Source organism: Prosopis cineraria, unplaced genomic scaffold, assembly GCF_029017545.1.
Source record: "Prosopis cineraria cultivar Desert tree isolate PC_DT_omini unplaced genomic scaffold, ASM2901754v1 PC8, whole genome shotgun sequence".
NCBI classification, from domain to species: domain Eukaryota; kingdom Viridiplantae; phylum Streptophyta; class Magnoliopsida; order Fabales; family Fabaceae; genus Prosopis; species Prosopis cineraria.
Window position 1 is genome coordinate 11,108,211 of NW_026555339.1, and position 26,296 is coordinate 11,134,506.

The window sequence follows — 26,296 nt, forward strand, 5'->3', positions numbered from 1 at the left end:
TTCTCCTTTTTTTTAAAAGTTTATAAAGAAACCATTCTATTTTATTATTTAAAATATAAAATGATTAATTATAATTTAATATTAAATCAAAGCATAAAATCACACACATACCCACAATATCATGTGACAGGTACTTGGAGAGCTAATTTAAGTACTTCTATATTTGTATTCAGTGAGTTGGCCTAAATTTGTTACCAAGTCCTTTCTCATCATTCATCAATAAGCTTTCTAAATTTGTTCCAGATAAGCTTCCAATTAACTACAAGATTAATGAATTCATAAACCATGAAGCATAAGAAAATCTCCACAAAATAAGCTACAAAAACACATTTCTAAAGATCAACACAAACTCATGAAGACAAACAGTACATATATAAATCCAATGAAATCTAAGATCAACATAAATGCTTTAGACCCTGCAGTATCATCTGTCTTGATGCAAAATCTAGGAGGATTAGAGTTAGGTACATCTTGTGCATTAATATTTATTATATGCATAGCAAAAAAAAAAAAAAGTTGTTACACACACACATTATAATATTATAAAGGAAAAACATAATTTTTGATCCTGATAGTTTTATCAGGTTTTATTTTTAATTCCTATAATTTTTTTTAGTGTTTTTAGTTCCTATAATTTTAGAAAGATTGGGTGATCTTTATTTTTTAAATTCCTATAGTTTTCATTTTTTCAGTAGTTTTGGTCCCTATAGGGACTAAAAACACTGAAAAAAACTACAGGGACTAAAAGTAAAACCCAATGAAACTATGGAGATCAAATATTATATGTTTTCTATTATAAATTAATAAAACACTAGGAATATAAAATTATGCATGATTATTATTTTTGAGGTCAAATTTGGGACTCCATGGACTATTTGTTAAGTGAAATTATATATTTATGCATTAGAAACGTGGGAAACTTTTTATGAATTTCTGTTTTAATGAGTTCTCATCCCTGACGATGGTGGAGTGCTGGAGCCAGGGGTGCAAATTAATTTAATATTTTTTAAAATAATAATTGTCCTAAAACTAAAATTGTAGTTACATTAATAGATTCATCATCATTTTTATTTTAAAAAAATATATTGAATAGGTTGATATGGTCTATTATTGTACATATACTTTTTATATTTTATTTAGATCATTAAAATATTATATATTTATTGAGTTTTTAAACCCAATTGTTTTTTATTTCGTTTAAAAAGAGCGAAATATTAAGAGTAAGTAGTGCAAAATTTACACACCCCACTTATAATTTCCCCCAAATAATGCACCCCTCAAGCAAGTGTGGCTCCGCAATGATCATTGATATTTGATTGATATGGGTTTGTATGGTGTATTGTGATTCTCTCTCTATATAGCATTTACAGCAAGAAATTTTTTGTGTGGACATATTTAATATAAAACAGTAATAACATCGATAATTTTAAAAGATTAGATATATGAATTTACATTTACGAACTTCTCAGTCCTGTAATCCCCCATTTCATATGCCTTTTATTAACTACTACAAAATATGTTTATGGAACATTCATTTTGGAGTGCTTTAGTAAAAGTGTTCTGAAAACATAATACAAAACCTTTTGGAGCGCTAGTCAGTGACAGCACTATGAAAACTACATCATACAGAAGCGCTTATTCATATAAGCACTTCTAAAGAGATTAAAACAAATTAATAAGTTTATGAGAGCACTTATGCTAAGTAAAAGCATTTCTGTAGGATTAAAAAAAAAAGTAAACAAATAAAAAATAATAAGTCTAATGGAGCGCTTTCTGGTAAGCAGTCCCATAGAACTCAGTTAAAAATATAAAAAAATGAATTTATAAAATAAAACAATAGCCTACAGGACAATTGACATAGTGGAGCGCTTCCATATGCAATAAATTTTTTTTTTTAAAAAGGAAATGAACCCCACAATCAGCTATCTTTTGACAGCCCCCCTCCCAAAAATAAAAATAAAAATCATCATCTCTCCCTTCCTCTCCCTTATCTCGTTGAAGTCAACACCGTCAACGCCACAATCCACGCCGTCTCTAAAGAACCATGCCAAAGCACTATGCATTCTCCATTGTCGTTCTGTCTTCTTCGTTCATGAGCACCGAGGGGTCATGATTCAGATCCAAATCTCATGCGTCATCCGAGCTTCCTCTTAACTACTTCAAATGAGTCTCAAAATTGTGTTAAAAGGCTTCAAAAAACTTGTAATCAAGGGTAGCCTATCTTTTGATCATAATCATTCAAAGAGGAGAGTTTTGTATATAATGTGCAATATACAAGCATACAACATCGACAAGAAGTTTTATTTGACTACTTGGCTACATGGATTGCATGATGCCGTTGTGATAATCAAGAAGTTTTGTTCAACAATTATGAATGTTTCTCTATGGTTTTCCTCTTGCCTCTCTTCACAAGGCTCATGCCTTATCCCACTAGATAATGCACAAGCTTAAGTTTGGTATTGTTTAGTAGAAAAAGTGTGACTACCTAACAGAGAGAGTAGTCATTGATTCATTATTCACACTATAATCAAGTGAATTGCTACTTCAAATAGTGTTATCTATTCTTGTATGATCCATCTCCAAAGCTAAACATTCTTGTAGTTCTTGCAATATATAACTTATTTCTGGCCTTTGGGATGGTGTTGGTAGGACACATGACATTGCTACTTCAATAGCTTTCGAGGTTGATGTAACATAGAATTCTCTAGCTAGTCTTGGATCAACAATGCCTTGAATATCTCCACATTCAATTTTAGGTTGAATCCAATCAAGAATGAAAGTATTAGTCCTAGGACCTGATCTCTTTATCGGAGGACGGCCAGTTATTAGCTGAAGAAGAATCATTCCAAAACTATAAATATCACTTTCCTTATTTAGTTGTCCAGATCTTTGGAATCTGCATAAGAGAAAGCAATTAAGTAGGTTAATTAGATTTATTTAGCCAGTATAATATATTGGTTTTAAAATATTACTTGTAAATGAATTGAAACTAAACATTATTTTGTCTTTTGTAGTTATTGAGAAAATATTGTTAATGGTTTTAATTGACATGATAGAAACAAACTTACTCAGGATCAATATAACCCAGAGTACCAGCAGGTTGAGTTGATAGATAGGAATCTCCTTCGTTTGTAAAGGCTCTGGATAGTCCAAAATCAGCAATCTTGGCTACCATAAATTTATTTAATAAAATGTTGGACGGCTTCAAGTCTCTATGAATTATAGGAGTATGGCAACCAGTATGAAGATATTCCAATCCTGCATCCACCTCCACTAAATTATTATTTAAGATAGAAAAATAACTAATATATATATATATATATATATATAAAATTAAGCAAGATACATCAATAGTATAATATTTTAATTTGTCACCTTTTGCAGTGTCAATTGCAACTTGAAGTCTCTGATTCCACTTCAAAACATTTGAGTTCTTCTCTGAAAAACATACACAGGTCTCTTAACAAGGTATTTCAATATAAAATTACATATAATCATACAACTACTAAAAGTGTTTGATAAACAAGATCAACTGACCAACTGAATGAGTAGTTTGAGTCCAAATACATATGTACTATATCTTCCTTTTGTGTTCGATAAAGGAGTTTTTACTAACCATATAATTCTATGTGAACATGAAAACCACAAGAAAAATTCACTATCAATGATATTGAAAAGTTTTAAGCACAAGATATGGCATACCTAAGAGTTGGCGAAGGTCCCCATTATCCACATATTCATAAATCAATGCCTTTATGTTGTTCTCATAACAATACCCAACAAGTGAAACTAAGTTTCTATGATGAATAACCGCTAGGAGTTGAGCCTGCAAAAATCAAGAGTTTGCTCCATCATAACTAAAGAAGATTGATCTCATACCCAATTTTCATATATGTTTGTATGTGCACGTATATATGAAGCTTTGAAAATCAGGATATATATGACTTTCATGTCTAACCTCAGATTGAAATTCCTTGTATCCTTGCTTTGATGAGGGAGAAAGTAATTTGACTGCAACTTGAGAACCATCTTCCAAAGTACCAAGGTAAACTTTCCCAAACCCTCCTTCGCCAATAAGTGTTTTGAGATTGTCGGTGATATCAAGAACTTGTGAGTAAGAGAACTCTCGATTCTTTTGTTTTAGAATTTCCATTTTCGGGGATTCTGTTGACAGATCTGCATCATATTATATCAAATGTTTTAAAACTTCATAATGAAGTAAAATATAGCTTGAGTCAAGATATTATTTTGCTAGGTCAAGAATTTCTCAGCATGAGTACTATCTCATGTCTGAAAGGTTATACGATGTGGAATAGAATAAACACAGATGAAAAGTTTCCATGTTCTTGGGAAAGCATGCTGGAATTGCATAACACAAAGTGTTTTGAAAGAATGACTATCATATTCCCAGTGAAAGGACAACAGATATAAAATTAGATACCTTGTCTTGTGTCTCTTCTGAGTCTCCAAATCATCGAAGAAAGAATGGCTATAAGGACTAAAACTCCAATTGATGTAGTAAGAGGAATTACAAACTTTTTTTCTTGGTCACATGAATCTCTCTCACAAAGGCCTGGATTGTTGGCCGCACTGGTAGAATCGAAAAAGGAAGTTAAGTCGAGCAAATGAATTTCCAAGTAACATGTCTTGCACACATTGTATTTTCACATATATTGCAGGTAAATGAATCACACACACACACACACCCCTCTACTTTTAAGACTGTTTCCTTCATAAGCGCTTTGATCAGAACGTTTTTGTACTTTTTTTTGGTAGCAATAAATGAACGGTAATCAGGACAATTTTTTTTTCCCCATTTGACCTCAAAACTTGAATTAATCTGAATTTGATATTGAAGACAAGTAAACCTGATATTCAATTTAGCATTTTCCTTTAAAGCCGTCGGAATCGGACCGGTGAGCTTGTTTCCAGTCACATTACTGCAAGATGGTAAAACAAATTATATGTATATATGGGATTTTGAAACACATAACTTCATAATTCAAGCATGAAACTTGCAATGTCAATAGATTAAAATCTTACATGAATTTCAAATTAGGAAGACTTGCAAGAAATTCTGGTAATTCTCCTGTCAATTCGTTATTCGACAAATCCCTTTGAACAATAGGTTAATTAGTATTAATGCTCACAATATCTAACCAAAAGTTCAATGTTTCTCTTAGTATGTGAATGTTCATAGAGCTTATCTTAAGTGACAACTTACAAGGACTCCAATTTTTCCAAATCGGCGAACGACTTAACTATTGCTCTTGTTAGTTTGCTTGAGCTCAGGTTCCTACAATTCGTAGAACAAATGTTTGCCACAATAGTGAAAACAATCATAGGAGAGAAACAAAAGGGAATCTATATATCTAGCTTATTAGGCTGAAATATCTGACTGAGATATATTAACAAATCAATGCAAGATTTTGAGATGCTGTGAATATATATAGAATCCTCACACACACACTATATATGATCACTACATCTTAAATTCAGGCATTTTACTGTACTCTTCAACTGTTAGTAAGTAAGAATTGTTATTCAAGTTATTATTCATGCACACCAATATATTTTAAAATATTTGATACATGTATATCCGCAGTTACATGCAAAAACGTTGGATAAGGGGAGATGGGGAATGGGGAAGTAAATATTTGATGGTTAAATAATTAATTGTTAACTATATGTCTACAAATATTCAATGGTTCCATAGGAGAACCGTCTAACTTAAGAGTTAAAAATTGTAAATTTATATTTCCAGAAAATTATTTGTTTAAGTTTGGTGGTGGTGAACTTTAACCGTCAAATAAAGTTTTCAACATATTTTACGGTTAATCATTTAACCATCAAACTTTTAACCTATACAACTAATCAAATTCAGTGCTTTAAAAATTAAATTCCTCAGTTCACAGACACATTGCTTCACGCCGAACGCAGTCCTCCTCTGCAATTTCTTCTTCGATCCAGCCTTTCTTCCCCCATTTCATTCGAAATCAAACCATTCTTCTCCTATTTCGAATCATTCGCCTAAATTTCCTCGTGCCCTAGGTTGTTCATGCGCGCTGTTCACCAGTTTTCACGAACACGATGCCATTCTGAAGAGCCTCTTCCCATTTTCACACCCACTCCGTCTCCAACCACCCCCAAATCCTATTTTCCTCCTTCAGAATCTAATTTCCGGTAAAACCTATTCTCTATCTTTGCTTCTTGTCTGCTGGAATAAGTGAATTTGCTTAATTTCTTTAGGTGTTTATAATTTCTTCAGTTATGTGTGTGAAATTGTTGGATGAATTATCATTCTTTTGCTCTTTCTTCTTGATTATTCTTAATTTGCTGGCATAAGTTTAGCATTAACAACTCTAATTTCCCTCCCCGTCGTATTTGACAGTTATTTTCAATACCCGTCAAATATAGAGCAGAATATTTGATCATTATATAACCATCAAACATTGGTTAACTCAATAAATAACTGAAGCATATTTGATAGTTGTTAATCGTTAAATATAAGAGAAAATAACTGTTAAATATTTGGAATTACTCCCTTTATCCTTATATATAAAGTATTTTTAATTAAATCCCGCATACCAATAAAAGTTTGTTATTTAGTTGAATTCACATAAAAACACAATGATTTTTTTAATTTTACTCCTAATAATATGATAATTAATATCATGATGGTGATAGGGGAAACATACAATTAATGATCTATTTCATTTTTCAAGACAAGGATAAAATTGTCTAATTACTCAAAAATATCATTGTCACTCCTTATATTTAAAGACAAATAAGCTTCTAAAAAATACTTTATATATAGGGAGGGAGGGAGTATGTGGTAATGAAGTGTAAGAAAATATAAATAAAAGCAGTAGCGTAGTACTACTTACAGTGAAACGATTCTTGTATTGTTGCCAGAGCTACAATTCACACCTTCCCATGCAAAGGCAGATGGCACGCATGGGTCGCCTTGCCAACTAATTTTTGAGATGCCATAAGTAAGCTTGATTCTCATGATGGCATTAACTGCATGTATAATTTTCAATATATCATAGGACAACTAATTTTATGAATATTATTGCAGATTGAACGAAAAGATGAAAATATATAAAAGCAATACCGTCTCGTGCATCTGTAGGGGAGTTTGGCAGTGGGAAGACATTAAGAATCTCAAAGGCATTGAGGATAGGAGGAGCATAAGAATCAACCGTTGCTCTGACTGTGAAGCTAACATAACTCCTACTACTTATCAAGTTGGAAATTAGGGTTACTGGTTTCAAGTATTCAAGAGCAAGTTCCTGAGAGGGCGAATTTTCATCATCAAAAGTGACATTGATAATCCTCTTTTTGCCAGAAGGAAGCTTTTGGATTTCAGCGAAATGAAGGTACAAATAATATTGTCTGGCTACATTAAAACTCCAATTTGCAGTTAAGAGATTGGAATTGTTCTGGGGTTGACATGCTGTGAGTAATACTTCTGATGGTAGCTTATAAGTGGAGTTTTCTATTCTGACTTGTGCACCTGTAGTTCTCAAGACATCCCAAATGGGATCCTTATAGTCATATCTTGGCCACAAGCGATCGTACACATCGTCTTCGTACCTGAACCTATCAATAGCAGGCCCGTAGCCACAATCTGTCCTTTGGGGAGACAAGGGAAATGGAGAGGAATAGAGAGAGTTGTTCAGTGGTCTTAATTCCAAAGTGTTAATGAAAGGTATGCCTTCTCCGGTTTCTACAAGACACACTTGTACCATGCCATTGGTAAGCTGTGGGATTGTTAATTCATAATAGTGGAAAGAATTTGTCGAAGGCAATCGAACTGTCTGCCAAAAACTAACCCCTAAGTAGAGATCGAACTTGGGTATGTCGTTTTTGTAGTCATAATTTTGATATGCAAACATAACTCTGATAATGTACCTGTACTTGTGATTCTCATCATCCTCTTGTTTTGGTTTCAAAGTATAACAGTTTCTTTTTCCCTGAGGGAAACTTCTTAGCGTGTTTAGCTGTCGTTGTAGGTATGGAAAATTGGAGATTGCAAAACTGGGGGACACTTCATGATTGGTTCCAGTTTCTATGAAGCCTTCATCTGTCTCGTACCAAATCCCTGTTTCTTCATCAACGTAATCTTTGCTTGCTCCACAGTCTATGCTTATGAAACCTGCATATTTATTTATTTATGTCTTATTCCTTATTTTATTTTTTCCCACATGCCATATATATGAAATGAAGCCTCATATGTCTAATTTAATTGACCTTCACACAGACATATTAAACAGTATCAAGAAGCTAAGTTGAAGAGGATATAAATATTGTTGATATGTTTGGCCATAGAATAAAGAGAGAATGACAAATAAATCCCACTCAAATAGGAAAATGATAAAATTAAAGAGTACCAATAAATGAAGTCATTATTCTAAAGTCTAACTCTAAAGACTTATCTGAAATAATTTTTTGCAAAATTACATTTCTCATCACCCTCTGTAAAATAATAGTGTTAAAACTTAAATTAAAATTGTTAATCAATAACAAAGACAAAATTGTTGATACAGGAGGCGTAATTGTTAGTTTAGTTATGTGATAATAAGTACACTTCCTCCCTTAACAACTTCAGTTTAGCTATGTTTCTTATACTAATAACTTTATCTTCGTTATTGATAACTTCAATTTATATTCTTAATAACTATGTTTTCAATTACTTTGCAGAGGATCAACTATACAATGTAATTATCCTATTTCATAATATTCTTTTGTCATTTTCCTATTTTGGTGTAATTTATTTGTCATTATCCCTAGAGTGTCTAATCTTCACACATGCCTTATTTTAAGGAAATATGTTTTCTACCATAGAATAAAAAATTCATCTAATTTTACCATGAATTATATAACATTTTCACTAATTTGTCCTTTCTAGATCTAAAACATTTTATTTTTTAATTTATAAAAATAACTAATAATTTATACAAATATTTTAATTCCCATTTATCTAAAAAATATGAATAAAAGAGTAAATTGGCTCATAAACTATAAATCTAAAAGCATTTGAGTTCCTAAACTCATTTTTGATGCAATGTTTCTTTTCAAATAATGCAATCTAGCCTCTATAGTTAGCAATAATTAACTTTGACCATTAGTTAATTAGAAAATAATAGAAAATGATCTAAAAAATTATTTTAAAAAGGATCAATAAATTTTAGTGATCATTTTTTGTAATTTTTTGATCCTTTATTATAATTTTTTTTGGTTAGTTTATGTAATTTTTGGGGTCATTTTATCATTTTTTAGTCAAATAATAATTAAAGTTAACTAATTTTGTTAATGGTAGAGGATATATTGCACCGTTTTTAAAAAGTTGAAGGGAAGTATTACATCAAAAATGAGTTTAGAGTGCAAGACGTTCCTGAATCTATAATTTCAAGGCTAATTTTCTATTTTATATTAAAATAGTAATTAACCCATGATTTTAAAGATTTAACTTCAATATTTTAGTAAGATTGTTTATCATTTGATGACTTTAACTCCTTCCTGTACCATCCAGCGCTTAGATCAACTAGTTAGGGAATTGATCAAGTTCATCCAAGTTAACTAAAAGTTATGAGTTTGAGTTCTAGATATCCAGCAGCAATTAAATTCTCGATGGAAGGTATATCCCTAAAAAAATACTAGCAAGCTATTGACTAGATTAGTCTACGTTAAATATCTAGGATATCATAGCCAAAAAAAAAAAAAAAACTTTGCTTTCGTAATTTCTCTTCACCAAACGTCTAATGGAAAATAAATGGGAAAATAATAATCAGTTCCCTTGAAATGTCATAATTCCTCTCAAATAGTTCTTGTATATCTTTTTAACATTAATAATTTTAGATTAAATGACTAAATTTTCCCTTGTTTAATAATAAAAAAATTTCATGTGGGAAGTTGTAATTTCTTATTTGATATTTGTGATTTATAGAATACAAGTTGTGATTGTTTAAATAAAAATTGTGACTAGTTATTTTCAAAAGTTGAACTTTAATGATAAAAGAAATTTCACATGAAAAGTTGTGATTTCTTGTTTAATTTTTGTAATTCAAAATAAAAGTTGTAATTGTTTAAATAAAATTTGTGACTGATTATTTTAAACATGGGGCAATTTAATCATTTAATATAAAATCATTAATTTCAAAAACAAACCCAAAAATTTGAGAGGAATTATAACATTTTGAGAGATTTGATTGCCATTTATATATTTCATTGGAATTTTATTGTCATCTTCCCAAAATAAAGTTAATATTTTTACTCATCGGTTGAAAATATTTTTAATTAGTAAAAAAAAAGGGAGAGAAATTATGTCCCCCCCCCAAAAAAAAAAAAAAAAAAAAGCCTTCGGCCCTCTTCATCTGCCCCTCCTTTTCTAGTTTTCTATTGCCCTTAAAAATAGCACCATCTTTCTAAACAGAGTCTAAAATCCTCCCTTCCTTGAACCATCACCTAGCCACTCTAAATCGGCCTTCTAACCAAAAACTATAAGCAGGTCATCCCTTCCAAAATAAATAAATAAATAAATAAATAAAAGGACAAGTTCTCTTTATACTAAAATTATGGGGTTAATAAATAACATACAAAGACCCTTTAAGGATATTAACCACAAATAAAAACCATGAATTTTTTCAATTAAAAAATGATGTCTGGTTGAAATTATTTTTTAGTTCATTTATTTGGTACTCATCTTCTATATTTTAAGTACTCAATTATATTTTTTTTCCAATACTCATATTTTGTGTTTATAGCACATATCTTCCTCCCCACCACACACACACACACAAAATCAATCTTTTTGTCGCTATGGCTTTTTTATATCATTAAATAACATTAATCCTTGTACTTTTAACTCTATTCCTAAAGTTTAACATTTGCCCAAGTATAAGTTACAAGCGATAAAAAAGTTACAGCGATTATCATGCATAACCCAATCCACTTTGCAGCGTAAGTCATTTGCAGCATATATTTTTCAGAAGTTTTTCTGTGTGTAAAAGAAAATTTTAAAGGGTAGGTAAATGCTTAATTACCTGAGTTACCAACATCTGCAACAACTTGTGCTGAGTGAGTAGTAATAATGAAGGAAACCAACACATACAAAGCCAGAATCCAGAGTATCGGGCTCTTCATGTTTTCAAGTTTAGGCGACGATCATGAAAAGAGAAATGAATTGGCCTAAATGATTTGCACTTCTCTCACAAGCAGGGAAAATGGTGTGGGCGTAAATAAATACTACGTAAAAGGCCGGCATGCATGGTTTGACTATGAATATTTAAAAAAAAAGAATTGAGTGTTTTCTCCCCAGATGTGCATGGGGTAAAAGAAATGAATTAACTTAAAAGAAATAGTATCCGTAGAAGATTAAGTATATATCAATGATCTTGAGATTCTCGTGCAGGTTGTATTCAGGTTAATTGTATACCGTGGGTCTATATAAGAATGGGTCAGACACTATGTAATGTGACTTTCTCATTTTAATACAGTCCGATGTTACCGCTGAACATTTGGATCAATAGTTAGGCGGTTGATCTAGTTTAACCAGAAATCTTAAATTCAGATTCTATCTATATAACAATGATTAAATTCTCGATGCATGAGAGGTATATGCCTCCTAAAGAAGTGCCTGCAAACGGCAGATCGGATTATAGTCTGAATTAAAGACCTAAGATACTGGAGTTGAAATGTGTTTTACCAGTATTTTTCTAACAGTACAGATATTCAAGAATTTGGAGGGAATTCAATAAACAGTGAAATATATAGTTATAAATGCAATAATTAAGGATCGACAATGAAATGGACTTTGTTAAAATAATCCGAGTAAATGGAAGTTTCAACATCAGACGTTAAGGAAGCTGATGTGTCAAATATTTAAAGTCGATGTATTTTTACAAATAATAATAGTTTGGTTACATCACCCTGAAGTAGCTAGAATTTACTCTTTTTTTTTTTTGTGGGACATTAGAAATTAAAGACTCCTTGATCTCACATTGATCGCCTCTGCAAGTGGCAAATATTTTAGTACTATTAATATTTGAGTCAATGTAAAATTGATCCCTGAAGTTTCACGTATCCTCAATTAGTATCTTAAAATATTTTTTTAATACAATGTTGTCTCAAAATAATAGAATATAATGTCACCTTATGTTATCCAACTATCTAACCGCTAGTTAATATCTTACCATGTTTAGGTGGCATGGCCATATGTGATATCCACTTCACCATACACTGAATCTAATATTCAAGATAAATTTATTCTTTAACTCTTAATAATTTCATATAAAAAATTTATGAGTTGATCCTAGAGACTTAGAGCAATATTTCATGATTTATGAGACACTTACGTCAATACCTAGAGATGGTTTATTGATGACTCCAAATATTTTCTTTTGTTATTAGGAAATTCTGGGTTCAATTTGGAGTCATCAAGTAATTTTGAGAGAAAATGAGACTAGTATATATTTGACAAAAATGAAAGAAAAGTGTTTGAATATGAGAAGAGAGAATTGGTAGTGTCTTGTTGAAATGAATGGATTACTTGAGCTAAAATTACATTAATGGTGTTATATTGTGTGTAAGGCAATCCACATTAAAATTTGAAGTGCTATATGTAAGTAAAGATTGAAGAAAAAGAAAAGAAAAGATTTATGTTACAGCATATCAGAATTATATTATAGCATAATTCAGTGACACTGGCAGTGACGATGGGATTTACGTTGTAGCATAACCTGATTATGTTGCAGCATAAGTATCAATTATTGAAATGCATAGCTTCATAAAAAATAGATATTTTAAGGTTTTGAACGTTTTTTATTAGTATTCTTCATCTTTCTCGTCTCTAGCAGCTCCAAACTAACCAGGAACCATGGATGAGGTGGAGAAGCTTGGGTTTTATGGGAAATTAGTGATTTTTGTCCAAAATCACTTTGATTAAGCTTTTTTTCTCCTTTTCTTCATTTTGATATATTCTCTATTTAGTTTTGCAATTTCCAAACTTATGTATGGCTAAATCTCTTAGATTTAGAGGAACTATAAACCTATTGATGGATTAGACTCGTTTTTATCCATTAGTTATGCTTAATGTTAATTTTAATTTCTTAATCTTGTGCTTTAATATCTATTTAATGCTTGACCAACATTAAATGTGATTTTGGGTGTTGGGATTTTTTCTTGACAAAGGGAAATCTCTTATAGACTATTGAATTGAGTAATATGGGATTAGATTTTATCTAATTTATAATTAAGATAGACATATACCTAATTGCCCTATCTAATCATTGTAGAGTGTTCTTGGTTGAGTTTCCTCTTGAACAATTGTGTTAGAATAACATAATTAATTCAAGAGAGGGTTGTTAGTGGATTGAAAGACCCCTCATAGCTATTAAATCTCTCTATTAACAAAATTGACTTTGAAATTAATTAATTGGGTTAAAATAAAGTCTAAGACATTAATGGGGATTAGTGACTCTAGCTTGCTCTTTACTTCAAGTGATTGTTGGATTTAAGTATTTTGTTGAGTCTTTATTAAATTCAATTTTAATTTTGGTTAATTAATCAATTTCAATTAGTTTTGCTTAACGTAAACTAAAAATGAAAACTTTATTGTCTAATTGTTATTTTGCTTGATTCTTCGTGGAACTGACCTTGATGCACTAGTTTATCACTTATCAACCTGTACACCTACGGTTATACATTTTTGCGTGCATCATTTATTAATGAAATTTTGTGCATGTCCTTATAAGATATAGCATATAGGTTATATATTATAGGAAAAAACTTATATACTTAACTTTGTATGCTTAATATACTTATTTTTAATTAAATTAAGACTTGTAGGTCTTTTTATAAATTATTTATTTTATAATAAATTTTTTTATTAATTTTATTAACATATTAAGATCCAATTGTTATGATTTGATTGGATATAAGTATATTAAGTATAGAAGACTAAATGTATAAGTTTTATTCTATGTTATATTATATACTAGCCAACTAGACCAACCTTCATTTACATGTCTATTTGTAAGAAACAAATTAAAGATAGTTAACGAAGGATAGTTAACATTTATAAGTAAATGTTAATTATCATTTGTTTCATATAACCAGGCCTAAAGATAGTATTTTTGTGTATTGTTTATGTTTAAATTAATAATAAGACATTATTTTATAAACTCTAATATGCACAAGAACAAAGAAATGAAATTGTAACCGGTAAGTATACCAGTAAACTAACTTCCACTAATTAAATTGATATTTGGGTAGAAAAACCTTTTTTATTTTAAGCGTATATATCTACAAAACTTAAAAAGTCAAGCCACAATGACTTTGACGAAGTAATTCAGTACATTGTAAATAATAGAAGTATCAACATCAGACGTCAGGGAAGCTGATGTCAAATAATATCTAAAGTAGATTTTTTTTTTTTTAATGGCAAGGTTCCTTAATCTTTCCAGGTACTCTCTGTCTCATACTTAATTACTTATAAATTTATAATCACTGGAGCAAGTGGCAAATATTTAGTATTATTTTGGGCATATAATTTCACTATTTTTAAAACAAGTATTTTAGTACAATTATTATTTCGTGTGTATATATATAATCTTATTTTTAATGAAATAATTTGTTTGACCTTCTTCGTATTTGTCCCTGCAATTGTTTTTAAAAAATAATTAATATCCATATAATAGCAAGATGGAGTTTTACAGTTTGGGAATATAGCCACCCCCTAAAGAGGCATGTGAGAGTTCAAAATATGATAGAATGAGATGATAATGGGATAGAATACAAAGGGCTATGGAGTTAACAAACCAAACATTTCATTATTTAAAGTTTTTTTGAACAAACATTATTTGGAAATTTATTATATATGGAAAGAAATTTTTTATTTTAATCATTATTATATTTATGAGTTATTTTAAAATGTGTAGGGAGAATGACAAATAAATTCCTCCAAAATAGAGAAATTATAATTTAATCCCGCAAAATGTGATAATGCCTTTTAATTCTCAAGAGACCTAATTGTCATTTAAGTTTTTGATGAAATGACAAACACAACTTTCTCTCACCATTTTTCTTTAACCAGCAAAGTGTAACAAAGATTTTTTTTTTGTAACTCTGATTTAATAAATGACTAAAGTGGGTTAGACACTCACAACTTTCTCTCACCATGTTTATTCAATCAGCAAAGTGCAAAAAACTATTTTTTTTCACAACTTTGATTTTGGAATTCAAAAGTCTATTTTATTAAATGACTAAAGTGATTTAAGTATTTACAACTTTCTCTCACCATTTTTCTTCATTTTCTAAATTAAGAGGTATTTGTGCTATTTCAACAAAAACTTAATGACAATTAGGTCCTTTGAGACTTAGAAGGCATTATCATATTTTACGAAATCAAATTGTCATTTTCCTAATTTGGAGAGATTTATTTGTCATTCTCCCAAATGTATATAATGAAATGGAATATTTATTTTTTTGGCTCCTGATATCACTTTATGAGCTAATATAGATAGAAAAATGTTTCTTATTGTTTCAGTTTTATAAATTAGCAAGAACATATCTTTTTTAAAAACAATGAGAACTATCTTGGAATAGAAAGATGGTGGATGATGAAGAGAATTTGCCTTGTAACTTGAATTTGTTGTAATTCCTAAGCGAATATTAGTTCCTTTTTTAATTAAAATTAAGAATTTCACCCTCTTTCCTATTTATATAGATAGACATGTACGCAGACCTATAAATGAATCGTTCTACATAAATGTCAAAATCGCATTTGATGTCAACACTTGTGGTAACCGAGAACCATAACATTCTAAGAGTCACAAAGGATTTCATCGTTTCTTGGACCAAATCAACCATGCATGAATGATGTGTGCATATATTGCTGATTAATAATAGAAAAAATTATATATAGGTATCATGGAACAAACTTATTTATAAACAAGTTTAGCGAAATTTAAAAATCACAATTAAATTTCTTGAGATCTTAGTGTAATTTGAAATTATAGTACAAAGGACAATATTGACCTTAGTTTAACTACTAAATATGTGAATTTACAGTTGTAAAAAAATCAAATGAAGTGATAGTTATAAATTAATGATGAAGTAATTATAAATTATATGATTGATGTAATATATTTTTAATTGGGGTATTATTATCTTTATACTCAAATTTAAAATTGCATTAGGGTCTCACAGGACTTAACTCTAGTTTTAAAATTTTGCAAGACTTATTATAAATAAATTTACTTCACGAGACTCATACATAATTTTCCCTTGAGAATACTACCTATCTATAGTAAAAACTAATTTCTTTCAGCGTAAGGATATAAAGTATATCCCAATCGAATTAGATTTATTCCATGGGTAAGAGCTGAGATTTTAAAGCCCCAATTATTAACCACCGACACCATTGATTAATTTTGGAAGATATAAAAATTTCTTTTTACTAACCTTTATAGCATAGTAGTATTGGTTTCTTTGCTTAAAGTTAAATCTAGTTCAAAGTAGTAATATAATAACGAGAGAATTAAAACCAAGTCCTCCACAACACTATTATATATCACAAGATCTATTGATAATTGAGGACGGCAAAATGACAAACTCAGTTGTTAATAGATCTTGTAGATTTATTTTTGTTGTGGGAAACTCAACAAAATTCTGTCAACAAGAAATATCAATTGGCTAAGTCAAACTGCAATTAGTTAGCTGAAAAGTGATAAACAATTAGTAAAGAAAGAAGCAATACATCAAGAAATTAAACACAATATATATAATGATCCTTCAAATTAACCATGCAAGCATATGGAGCTTTATTGTCTTTGTTTAACACAACACAAGTCTTGTTTAGATCTCCAAAGCTAAAAATTCATGTAGTTCGAAAGCAAAATATTAGGTTGAATCCAATCAAGCTTGTAGTTTATACAGACTACCTAGCAGAAATAATAGTGATCACCTCACTGTTCACAGAACAAACACATGAACTCCTTGGCATAGGGTTTTCTATTCTCGTATGTTCCGTCTCCAAGGCTAAACATTCCTGTAGTTCTTGCAATATCTAACTTATATCTGGTCTTTGGGATGGCATTGGTAACACAGATGACATTGCCACTTCAATAACTTTCCATGTTGAACTAATTACATGGAATTCTCCAGCTAATCTTGGATCAACAATGCCTTCAATATTCCCACATTCAATTTTAGGTTGAATCCAATCAAGAATAAATCTAATAATATTCTCAGGTCCTCTCTTTATTGGAGGATGACCGGTTATTAGTTGAAGAAGAATCATTCCAAAACTATAAACATCACTTTTCTTGTTAAGTTGTCCAGATATTTGAAATCTGCAAAGGATAAGTAGGGTAAACGTAATAGATCAGTTATAAATGAAATGAAACAAAAAATTATGTTGTCTTTTGTAGTTATTGAGCAAATATTCTTGGATTTTTTTTTTTTACATTGACATGTCGAGAACACTTACTCAAGATCAATATAACCAGGAGTGCTAGCTGATTGAGTTAATAGATGAGTATCTCCTTCATTTATAAATGCTCTAGATAGTCCAAAATCAGCAATTTTTGCTACCATGGATTTATTTAATAAAATGTTGGATGGTTTCAAGTCTCTATGGATTATAGGAGTGCTGCAACCAGTATGAAGATATTCTAGTCCTGCAACTCTCCAACCAGATTATTATATAAGAAAAAGGTAAATATAATAAAGCCTATTAATAAGGAGTCATAGATAAATAATATAGTAGTTTTGTTACCTTTTGCTGTATCAATTGCAACTTGAAGTCTCTTATTCCACTTCAAAACCTTTGAGTTTTTATCTACAGAACATACACTTGTTTATCAGCAAGGTGTTTCGATATTATAAAAGATTACACTGACACAGTATACAACTATTAGAAGTGCTTTGATGCGCCAGATTTAATTACAGAGAACTATATGAGTACTTAGCCAAATTAAAATTTACAATCTTTCCTTTATGATCTGTTAGAATTTAATGATCCATCCTTAATAGGAATTGGGTCATTATGTTAAAGCAATTAGTGGAAATCTGACATATTCTAGATTAATTACAGTTGATCGGAAATCAGAAATGAATGGTGAAGTAATTACTGATTGGTTCTCAAATAGGAAGTTTTTCCTGGATGCATGCTTTGTGAATATTCCCTCATATTAATTCCCTCCGTTATGAGGTGAATTATGACAATTGAAATTTTCTTTTTGCGGTGGCCTTCCCACACTATAAATAGTTGTGGGTAGCTGAAGGAAAAATACACCCCAAAGTGAGCACCTCTCTCTCATTGTTCGCTCTTCCTTCTCCTTTTTTTCCTCTCTTCAGTGCATCTGTTGTGCATCTTAAAAGGATTCTAATAGTCCAATTTAGTGTGGATAATTGGGTAGACTCTGCAATGCTCAAATATAGTAATTAAGATTTGACATATTTGCTTTTCGGATTATTATTTTATTTATAATATTCCATCATGATCAATAAATGAGATCTTACTAACTGTATAGATAATTGTACATATGACTTGAAAACCACGAGAAAATTAAACCACCATATACTACAAAGTTTTAAGAACAAGATATGAGAAAGCTGATAATAGTTGGCCAAGGTCACCGTTATCCAAATATTCATAAATCAAGGCCATGATGTTGTTTTCATTGCAATACCCAACAAGCGAAACCAAGTTTCTACGGTGAATAACTGTCAAGAGTTGAGCCTACAAGCCAAAACTTAGCTCCATTATTATAACTGATAAGAAGATTTGGCACTTAATTTGCACATAATTAAAAAGTTTGGAACATTTATATGGTGTGACTTTGATTATGTCTAACCTCTGATTGGAATTCCTTATATCCTTCCTTTGATGGTGCAGAAAGTAATTTGACTGCAACGTGAGAATCATCTTCTAAAGTGCCAAGGTAAACCTTCCCAAATCCTCCTTCTCCAATAAGAGCTTCAAAATTCTTGGTGATATGAAGAATTTGTGCGTGAGAAAATTCCCGATTATTTGGTTTTCGAATTCAATCTTCACGGATTTGGTAGACAAATCTGCATCATTATATTGAATTCTTTTAGACTTGCAAGAAGTTAAAAAAATAAAAGGAAGAACGACAATAGTTAAGTCCCAAAATTTTTAATTAATGACCGTTAGGTCCTCGACGAAAATTCCTAATAAATAAGTTGCAAATATGAATTTAAACAAGTACAAATTCAAAAGTTTTAATTATAAATAAGACATTTAGGGCTTGTTTGGCAATATGTTATAGAAATAGCTTTCTGTTCTCCAAAACAAAAAAAAATTTATTTGATAACGTATTTTTAAAAAATATTTTGAAGAATAAAAATAAAATAATGTTCTAGCAAAAAGAAAAACAAAATATCTTTTAAGTATTATAGGATTATTGTTCTGAAGAATAAAGAAGAATGAGAAAAAAAGCTATTATTATTATTATTTTTATTATCGAACATGTTCTACAAAACATTAGTTCTTGAAATAATAAAATAAAAATAATTTCAAACAGGCCCTTAAGTTTCAAATGTAACTTTTTCATATTGTATCAAGAATTCATATTTAAATTGTTTGAATCGATATTTAACACTTATTTTAGAAAATTTCATTTTTAGAGGTAAGAATATGGGCAAAGCAGATCATATGTTCTATCTCGTTATGTCAGGAGATTAGCTTTTTAGGTCAAGAAATTGACAGCATGTGTATTATCCTTTTTATTTTTTTTTTGGCCTATCCTAACAAACCCTTTCCCAAGGGCCAGCAAATTTTCAAAATTAATTTATATAACATCACATATCTATATATTATTTTTTTAAAAAATATTTACATTGTTTAGATATTTAAAATAATTTTAATTAACACTATATACAACTTAAATGAAAAATAAATATTTCTTCATACAAATGATCAACTTCCAAAAAAATTAATTGAGAAAAATAATATGTATAATATTAATATTAACTATTACTTCCATTTTAGATGTGAAGGTTTAATAAACTAAAATATTTTAATAAATTGGGAAATCATGTATTTTATTTTTATTTAAATATATCAATAAAAAAATTATATATAAATAATAGAGAGGGAGGGATATATATATATATAATAAGAGAGAGAGAGAGAGAGAGCGAGTAGTGGAGTCCTTTGGCGTTGAGAGGGTGAAACAGAAGCCTGAACATAACTCCTTGAAGCTTGTAACATCTCCGTTGATAACTTTGAATGCTCCATAACTCTCTTTGTAACCTTTCCAGGCTAATAAACACAAGTAATAGCTCATATAATAGCTGAAACTCCCTCCCGAACATTTAAATCGTTGTTCCCTAAGTCTCAGTATAAATAGCCATCCCATTTCACTTGTAAGACATCAAATAGAGAATAAACAGAGAGTTTTTTTCAGAGTGTGGTTTCTGTACCAGAGGGACACAATTCTGGGCACGTCGATTGCTTGCTAGAATCACTATTTGCATGAACCTTCATAATGTGCATGAAAATATGAAGAACAGGGAAGAAAGATGACCCCCCCCCCCCAATTACAACGTAGTAATGCCCTTGGAAATACACATGCAACACTCACGTGCCCAACACACAGTATGTAAACTACCTTATGTCTGAAAGCTTATGCAATGTGGGGTAAAACAAAAAGTACTGGGAAAAGCAGTCTAGAATTTCTAATCACATCTCTGTTTGAAACTAACATATATAGATGTGCGAAGATTGGGAAACCATGTGTGTGTTAAATTCCCAATGAAAGGATAACAGATCGGATATAAAAATAGATAGCTTGTCTTTTCTTTTTGAGTCTCCAAATCAACAAAGAAATAATAGCAATTAGGACCAAAAACTGCAACTGATGTAACCAGAGGAATTGCAAACTTGTGTTCTTTGTTGCATGAATCTATCTCACAGGGGCCTGGATTGTTGCCCACACTGGTAAAATAGGAAGAGGAAGTATATACTTAAAGCGCATATTTCAAAGTAACATGTCATACATGTGTATGTGCTCACTCGCCTTTAGTATGCTTAGTGACTCAATATTTTTAATTAATGATCTATTCCTAATGCTAATTAGGACTCCTCCGTTCAATATTATAGCACACTTTTAACTATTTTACCTCTCAATAAATTAATTAATGACATTTAAAATTATGCATTCTTTCGATGTTTAATTTAACCTTAATAATTTTTTAATAGTTTGTCTCAATCACAAACCCTTATTAATTACACACCTAATTAATGATATTTTTGGAAAAAATGTATTAATTACACCTTGCAAGATTCAAAATACCTTATATTTTTTTAATATGATACTTTAAAAATAATGCCTTATAATACTGTGAATAGAAGGAGAGTGTAAGTTTTGTCCTAGAAAGGCATTATGTACTGTGGTTGCATAAACTTTTAGGAATGTTGATGATTTATAAGAAAATTTTATCTTCTTGTTCTCTTCCTTCTTCCTTTTCCAAATTATCAATGATTGAATGAAAATCACGACCAAAACTTTATCCAATTTAGCCGATCAAATGAAAATAAACTAGAATTTGAATTTGATCTTGTCATATATTGAAGACAAATGAATTATAAACCTGAGCTGCAAATTAACTTTTTCTCTGAAAGCTTGGGGAATTGAACCTGTGAGCTTGTTTCCTGTCACATCACTGGAAGATGATAAAAAGAAAATAAATGGAATTTTGGGGTACGTGACAATATAATCCAGTGCATGAAAGACTCTATGTGATATATATATATATATTAGGGTCATATATGAATTTCAAATGAGGAAGAGTTGCAAGAAATTCTGGTAGTTCTCCAATCAATTCATTGTTTGACAAATCCCTATGAATATATAAAAGAAGTTGATTGGTATTGTTCATAATATCTAACAATAAGCTCAGTATAATATTAATTGAATATGTTTAGAGCCTATCCTATGTTACAACTTACAGTGACTCCAATTTTTCTAAAACCGGTGAGTGATTTATCTATTTGACCTCTGAGTTCACTTGAGCTCAAGTTCCTGCAATTTGTAGTTCACAATAGTTTGTAGATTGAGATATATTAACAAATCAAGGCGATATATTATATGATATATTATAAAATCCACACATTATAAATGGTTCGTATATCTATTTTTTTTAGAGGAAACAAATATATTATATGATAGTAAAAAGTCTATAGTGCAATAACATTTTGAAACAACAAAGGAAAAAAATTAAAATGTAAAAAGAAATAATCCTTATCTAGAACCCTGACATCAAAATGAAGAAAGTGAATGAGCAAGGAAGAGAGATGTCCAAGGTCACAATGTGTATCTGGCTCTTATGAAGTTAATCCTTCACAATAAATTTCCTATGAATGCAATTAAGCCTCAAAGAGGTTGAAGGGGAATTGTAATTTTTGTGAAAATTAACAACCCGCCATATATCTTTTTTATGGTTCATATATATTAGATTTGGGCATTTTACTGTGCTCTCTTCAACGATTTTGCATATGCAAAATATGTAAACATAACATGTGTTTGTGTGTGTGTGTAATATGCTTCTCAAGTTCTTCAAATATAACAAATCATAAAAAAGAGTAATGGTGTAGTACTACTCACAATGCGACAATTCCCGTATTGTTGTCAGATCTGCAAATTACACCATCCCATGCAAAGTGAGATGGCACACATGGGTCCCCTTGCCAAGTTGATTTCCATGACGGCATTAATTGCATATTTCCAACAATAAACAAACTACTTTGAGCTTTTTTTTTAATATATTGTTTTATATGAATATTGGAAAATCAAACAAAAGAAGGAAAAGGAAGAATGATATTTAAGGACCCTCTAAGAACATTATTTACTGTTAAGAATTCTGAAATTTCAAAAAAATAAAAATAAAAAAGGACTATAGTTCTTAATTGGAATTAAAACTTTGTGGAGTTAATTAGTTTTTTAGTACACAATTTTACAATTTTTTAGTAGTTGTCTTATATGTTTTCAACACAATGTAAAACACTTATCTGTAATTGTTATATGTTACTGCTTTATTTAAGGGCTTTCTTGTCTTTATGCATGATTTTATTACTGCCTCTTTATCTGTTGCTGAAGGTTAGAAAAGTATTGACAGTGTAGGACCTTACATGTGTTTAGGTTTAGCGTATATGTGCTGTGCCTTGCCTCTTTGATGATTTTTTATCAATGGAATAGTCTCTTTCTTCCTCCTCTCTTCTCTCCCCTTTTTCCTCTCTTATCATTTGGCATCAGAGCCATTTCTCCCACCATGGATCCGCTGGAGACATGATCCTCCACTGAAAGGCTCAGTGATTTGGAACACTGCTTGGATATGCAATCTATGTTAGTGCAACAGAACACAAACAATATCTTAGAAATGAAACAGACGCTTGACAAATTTTTCGATCATTTAGCAGATATATCTGCTAAACTTTCAACCATGGCAGCTCAACCTTTTCGGCCACTTACCTTTAAGATTGGTGAGCCCTCCAACCCTCCTATTAGCCCTACCCAACGTCCTACAATGTCACCACCATCCTAACCCATCATCATTCCACTTCCAACTTTAACTCAAACACCATTTTCACATCCTGCCACACCTTCAGCTTCAGGTTCAGTACCCCTACCACCCATTTCTGCCCCTCCACCACAATTTGGCTCATTCTAAGGCCTGCTTCCTACACCTCCTTTCCCATATTCAGTTCCAACCAAACACAGTAGAGTTGCATTTCCTAAGTTCGATGGCACTGACTTTAGAGGATGGGCTTATCAATGTCATCAATTTTTTGCTATTGATGACACTCCTCTTGAACATCGTATTAGGCTTCTATGCATTCACCTGGAGAAACGTGCATTGCGTTGGCATCTCTTTTTTTTGAAATAGAGACAACTATCGGACATTTCTTGGGATGATTACTTCAAAGAAATGGAGGCTAAATTTGGGGATATTAAGGATGATAACCTAATGATTGCCATTAAGAAACTTCAGATGGGTGAATCAATTGATGAATATGAGGAGAAGTTTGATAAGTTATTGACAGAAGTAGACTTATCGGGCGACGCTGTGATGAACTACTTCATTGGTGGATTGAGGAGTGATGTTTAACAGAGCGTTCTCAGCTTTCAATCATCTTCCTTAGCTACTGCAATGAAACTCGCGAGACGCCAAGTCGCCGCGATTCAGGTCATTCACGATCATGCCCCTGTTTTGCCGTCTTCATCATGTCGTTATCTATCTTCGTCCATGTTCCAGGCTGCCAATCCTTCTCGAGTTTCCTATGCTACCAGTTCAGGTCCCAAGTTGGACTTTCCTTTTAAACCCACTTCATCCCTTAGCCCATTATTGGAGAAGCCCAAACCATCTCCTCCAGCAAACTCAGTATCTTCAGCCTCTTCCAAGACCCAAAGGACCCTCTCTAAACGGGATATGGACGAACGCAGGCGTAAAGGCCTCTGCTACTGGTGTGGTGAGCGTTATAGTAGTGGTCATAAGTGCCGAGACTCGCAACTCTATGCTCTGCTTGTGGATGATGAGCTTGACATTTTGAAGATGCCAAAGAAGAAGTAACTGATGAAGAACCCACGGGTACTATTAATGCTATGGATGGCTAAGAAGGAGTTTCGACCCTACGTTTGCTTGAACGGGTTAAGCGTCAATAGGTTATTATTTTGATTGACACCGGCAGCACTCATAACGTGCTTGATTTGATGTTAGCTAAGAGACTCTGATTACCTGTTCAAGAAAAGCAAGGAGTTCGCATTACTATAGCAGACGCTTGCCAGCTTTTAGTTACACAGTATTGTCCCAATTTACAGTGGGAAATTGGCAACTCTGTCTTCTCTTCTGATTTCTTAATAATGAATATTGGGGCGTATGACATGATTTTAGGGGCACAATGGATCAAGTCATTGGGGCGATTTACTATAGATATGACTGAAAATTTGTTTGAATTTTACAAAAATGGGAGCCTAATTGAATTTCACGGCATAGGGTGCAAGTTACCAGACCTTGTTGTTCACCCACCCATCTCGGATGGTCCTTGGTTACTAACGGATACTCTTTACCTCATTCATGCTCCTCTTCAAATTCAGGTACAATCTTCCCAAAAACTCATATCTTTCTGCCAATTAGCAGCTTGAGTTGGATGCTATTTTAAACTCATTTTCGGATGTGTTTTGCTGAGCCTTCAACTCTACCCCATCACGTGCTTTTGATCACACTATTTCCCTCAAAGTGAATCATCTGATTTCTTGCAAGCCTTATCGGTATGGACCTATTTAGAAATTTAAAATTGAGAAGCAAGTTTAACAGATACTTGACAATGGGATTATTAGAGAAAGCCATAGTTCCTTCGCTGCTCCAATAGTTTTAGTACAGAAAAAAGATGGTACATGGCGTTTTTGTGTTAATTATCGAAGGTTGAATGAGGCTACTGTCAAGAATAAATTTCCAATTCCAATTATAGAGGAACTCTTGGATGAGCTTATTGGAGCTCAATTTTTCTCTAAATTGGATTTACGTGCTGGTTATCATCAGATTCGAATGAATCAAGCGGACATTGACAAGACAACTTTCTGTACTCATGATGGCTTGTATGAATTTATGGTTATGCCATTTGGCCTTACCAATGCTCCTACTACTTTTTAGGGTCTTATGAACTCAGTTTTTCGACCCTTCTTGTGAAAGTTTATTTTAGTCTTTTTTGATGATATTTTGGTTTACAGCAAACATTGGGCAGCTCACTTAGATCATTTGACAGTAATGTTATCACTGTTACGACACCATCAATTGTTTGCTAAGGCCTCTAAGTGCATTTTTGCAGCAAACCATATAGATTATCTTGGCCATGTCATCACTGTTCATGGTGTTCAGGCAGATATGAAGAAACTGAAAGCCATAGCTTCTTGGTCTATTCCTTTCTTAGTCAAGGAATTACACGGATTTCTTGGTCTCACAAGGTATTATCAACATTTTATGAAGGGATATGGTTTTATTAGTAGCCCCCTCACTGGATTATTGAAGAAGAATTAACGTTTTATATGGTCTCCTCAAGCTCAGGCAGCCTTTGAATCCCTTAAGAGTGCTATGCTCTCTCCCCCGGTGCTTGCCTTTCCCGACTTTAATGAAACTTTTATGATTGAAACTGATACTTCGGGACATGGTTTAGGAGCAATTCTATCTCAAAAGGGTCGCCCCTTAGCTTTTGCTAGTAAGTCCCTTTCAACTCGCAAGCGCCAATTATCTGCTTATGAACGTGAGCTGC

At 31.5% G+C, this 26,296-nt stretch overlaps 2 protein-coding genes across 4 annotated transcripts; both read right to left on the reverse strand.

The window, feature by feature from the left end:
* Nucleotides 1–1,809: 1,809 nt before the first annotated feature.
* LOC129318069 (senescence-induced receptor-like serine/threonine-protein kinase) lies at nucleotides 1,810–11,338 on the reverse strand. Of its 3 annotated transcripts, XM_054962593.1 has the most exons (12): nucleotides 11,049–11,338; nucleotides 7,118–8,161; nucleotides 6,888–7,023; nucleotides 5,225–5,296; nucleotides 5,044–5,115; nucleotides 4,869–4,940; nucleotides 4,442–4,590; nucleotides 3,959–4,176; nucleotides 3,703–3,826; nucleotides 3,376–3,438; nucleotides 3,069–3,258; nucleotides 1,810–2,896 (listed from the first exon to the last, which is right to left on the reverse strand). In XM_054962593.1, the coding sequence occupies exons 1-12, from the start codon at nucleotides 11,146–11,148 to the stop codon at nucleotides 2,545–2,547; spliced, it is 2,592 nt and encodes an 863-aa protein (XP_054818568.1). In that variant the 5' UTR covers nucleotides 11,149–11,338; the 3' UTR covers nucleotides 1,810–2,544. The 3 variants fall into 3 exon arrangements, with proteins under 3 accessions (XP_054818568.1, XP_054818569.1, XP_054818570.1); XM_054962594.1 differs by lacking the exons at nucleotides 5,044–5,115; nucleotides 5,225–5,296; XM_054962595.1 differs by lacking the exons at nucleotides 4,869–4,940; nucleotides 5,044–5,115; nucleotides 5,225–5,296.
* A 5,733-nt stretch (nucleotides 11,339–17,071) lies between these two features.
* Nucleotides 17,072–23,666, reverse strand: LOC129317292 (probable LRR receptor-like serine/threonine-protein kinase At2g28960). Its single transcript, XM_054961648.1, has 7 exons — nucleotides 23,633–23,666; nucleotides 23,301–23,371; nucleotides 18,864–18,995; nucleotides 18,646–18,748; nucleotides 17,783–17,845; nucleotides 17,495–17,684; nucleotides 17,072–17,357 (listed from the first exon to the last, which is right to left on the reverse strand). Exons 1-7 carry the CDS (start codon nucleotides 23,664–23,666, stop codon nucleotides 17,072–17,074), a joined length of 879 nt encoding a protein of 292 aa, XP_054817623.1.
* Between the last annotated feature and the right edge of the window lie 2,630 nt (nucleotides 23,667–26,296).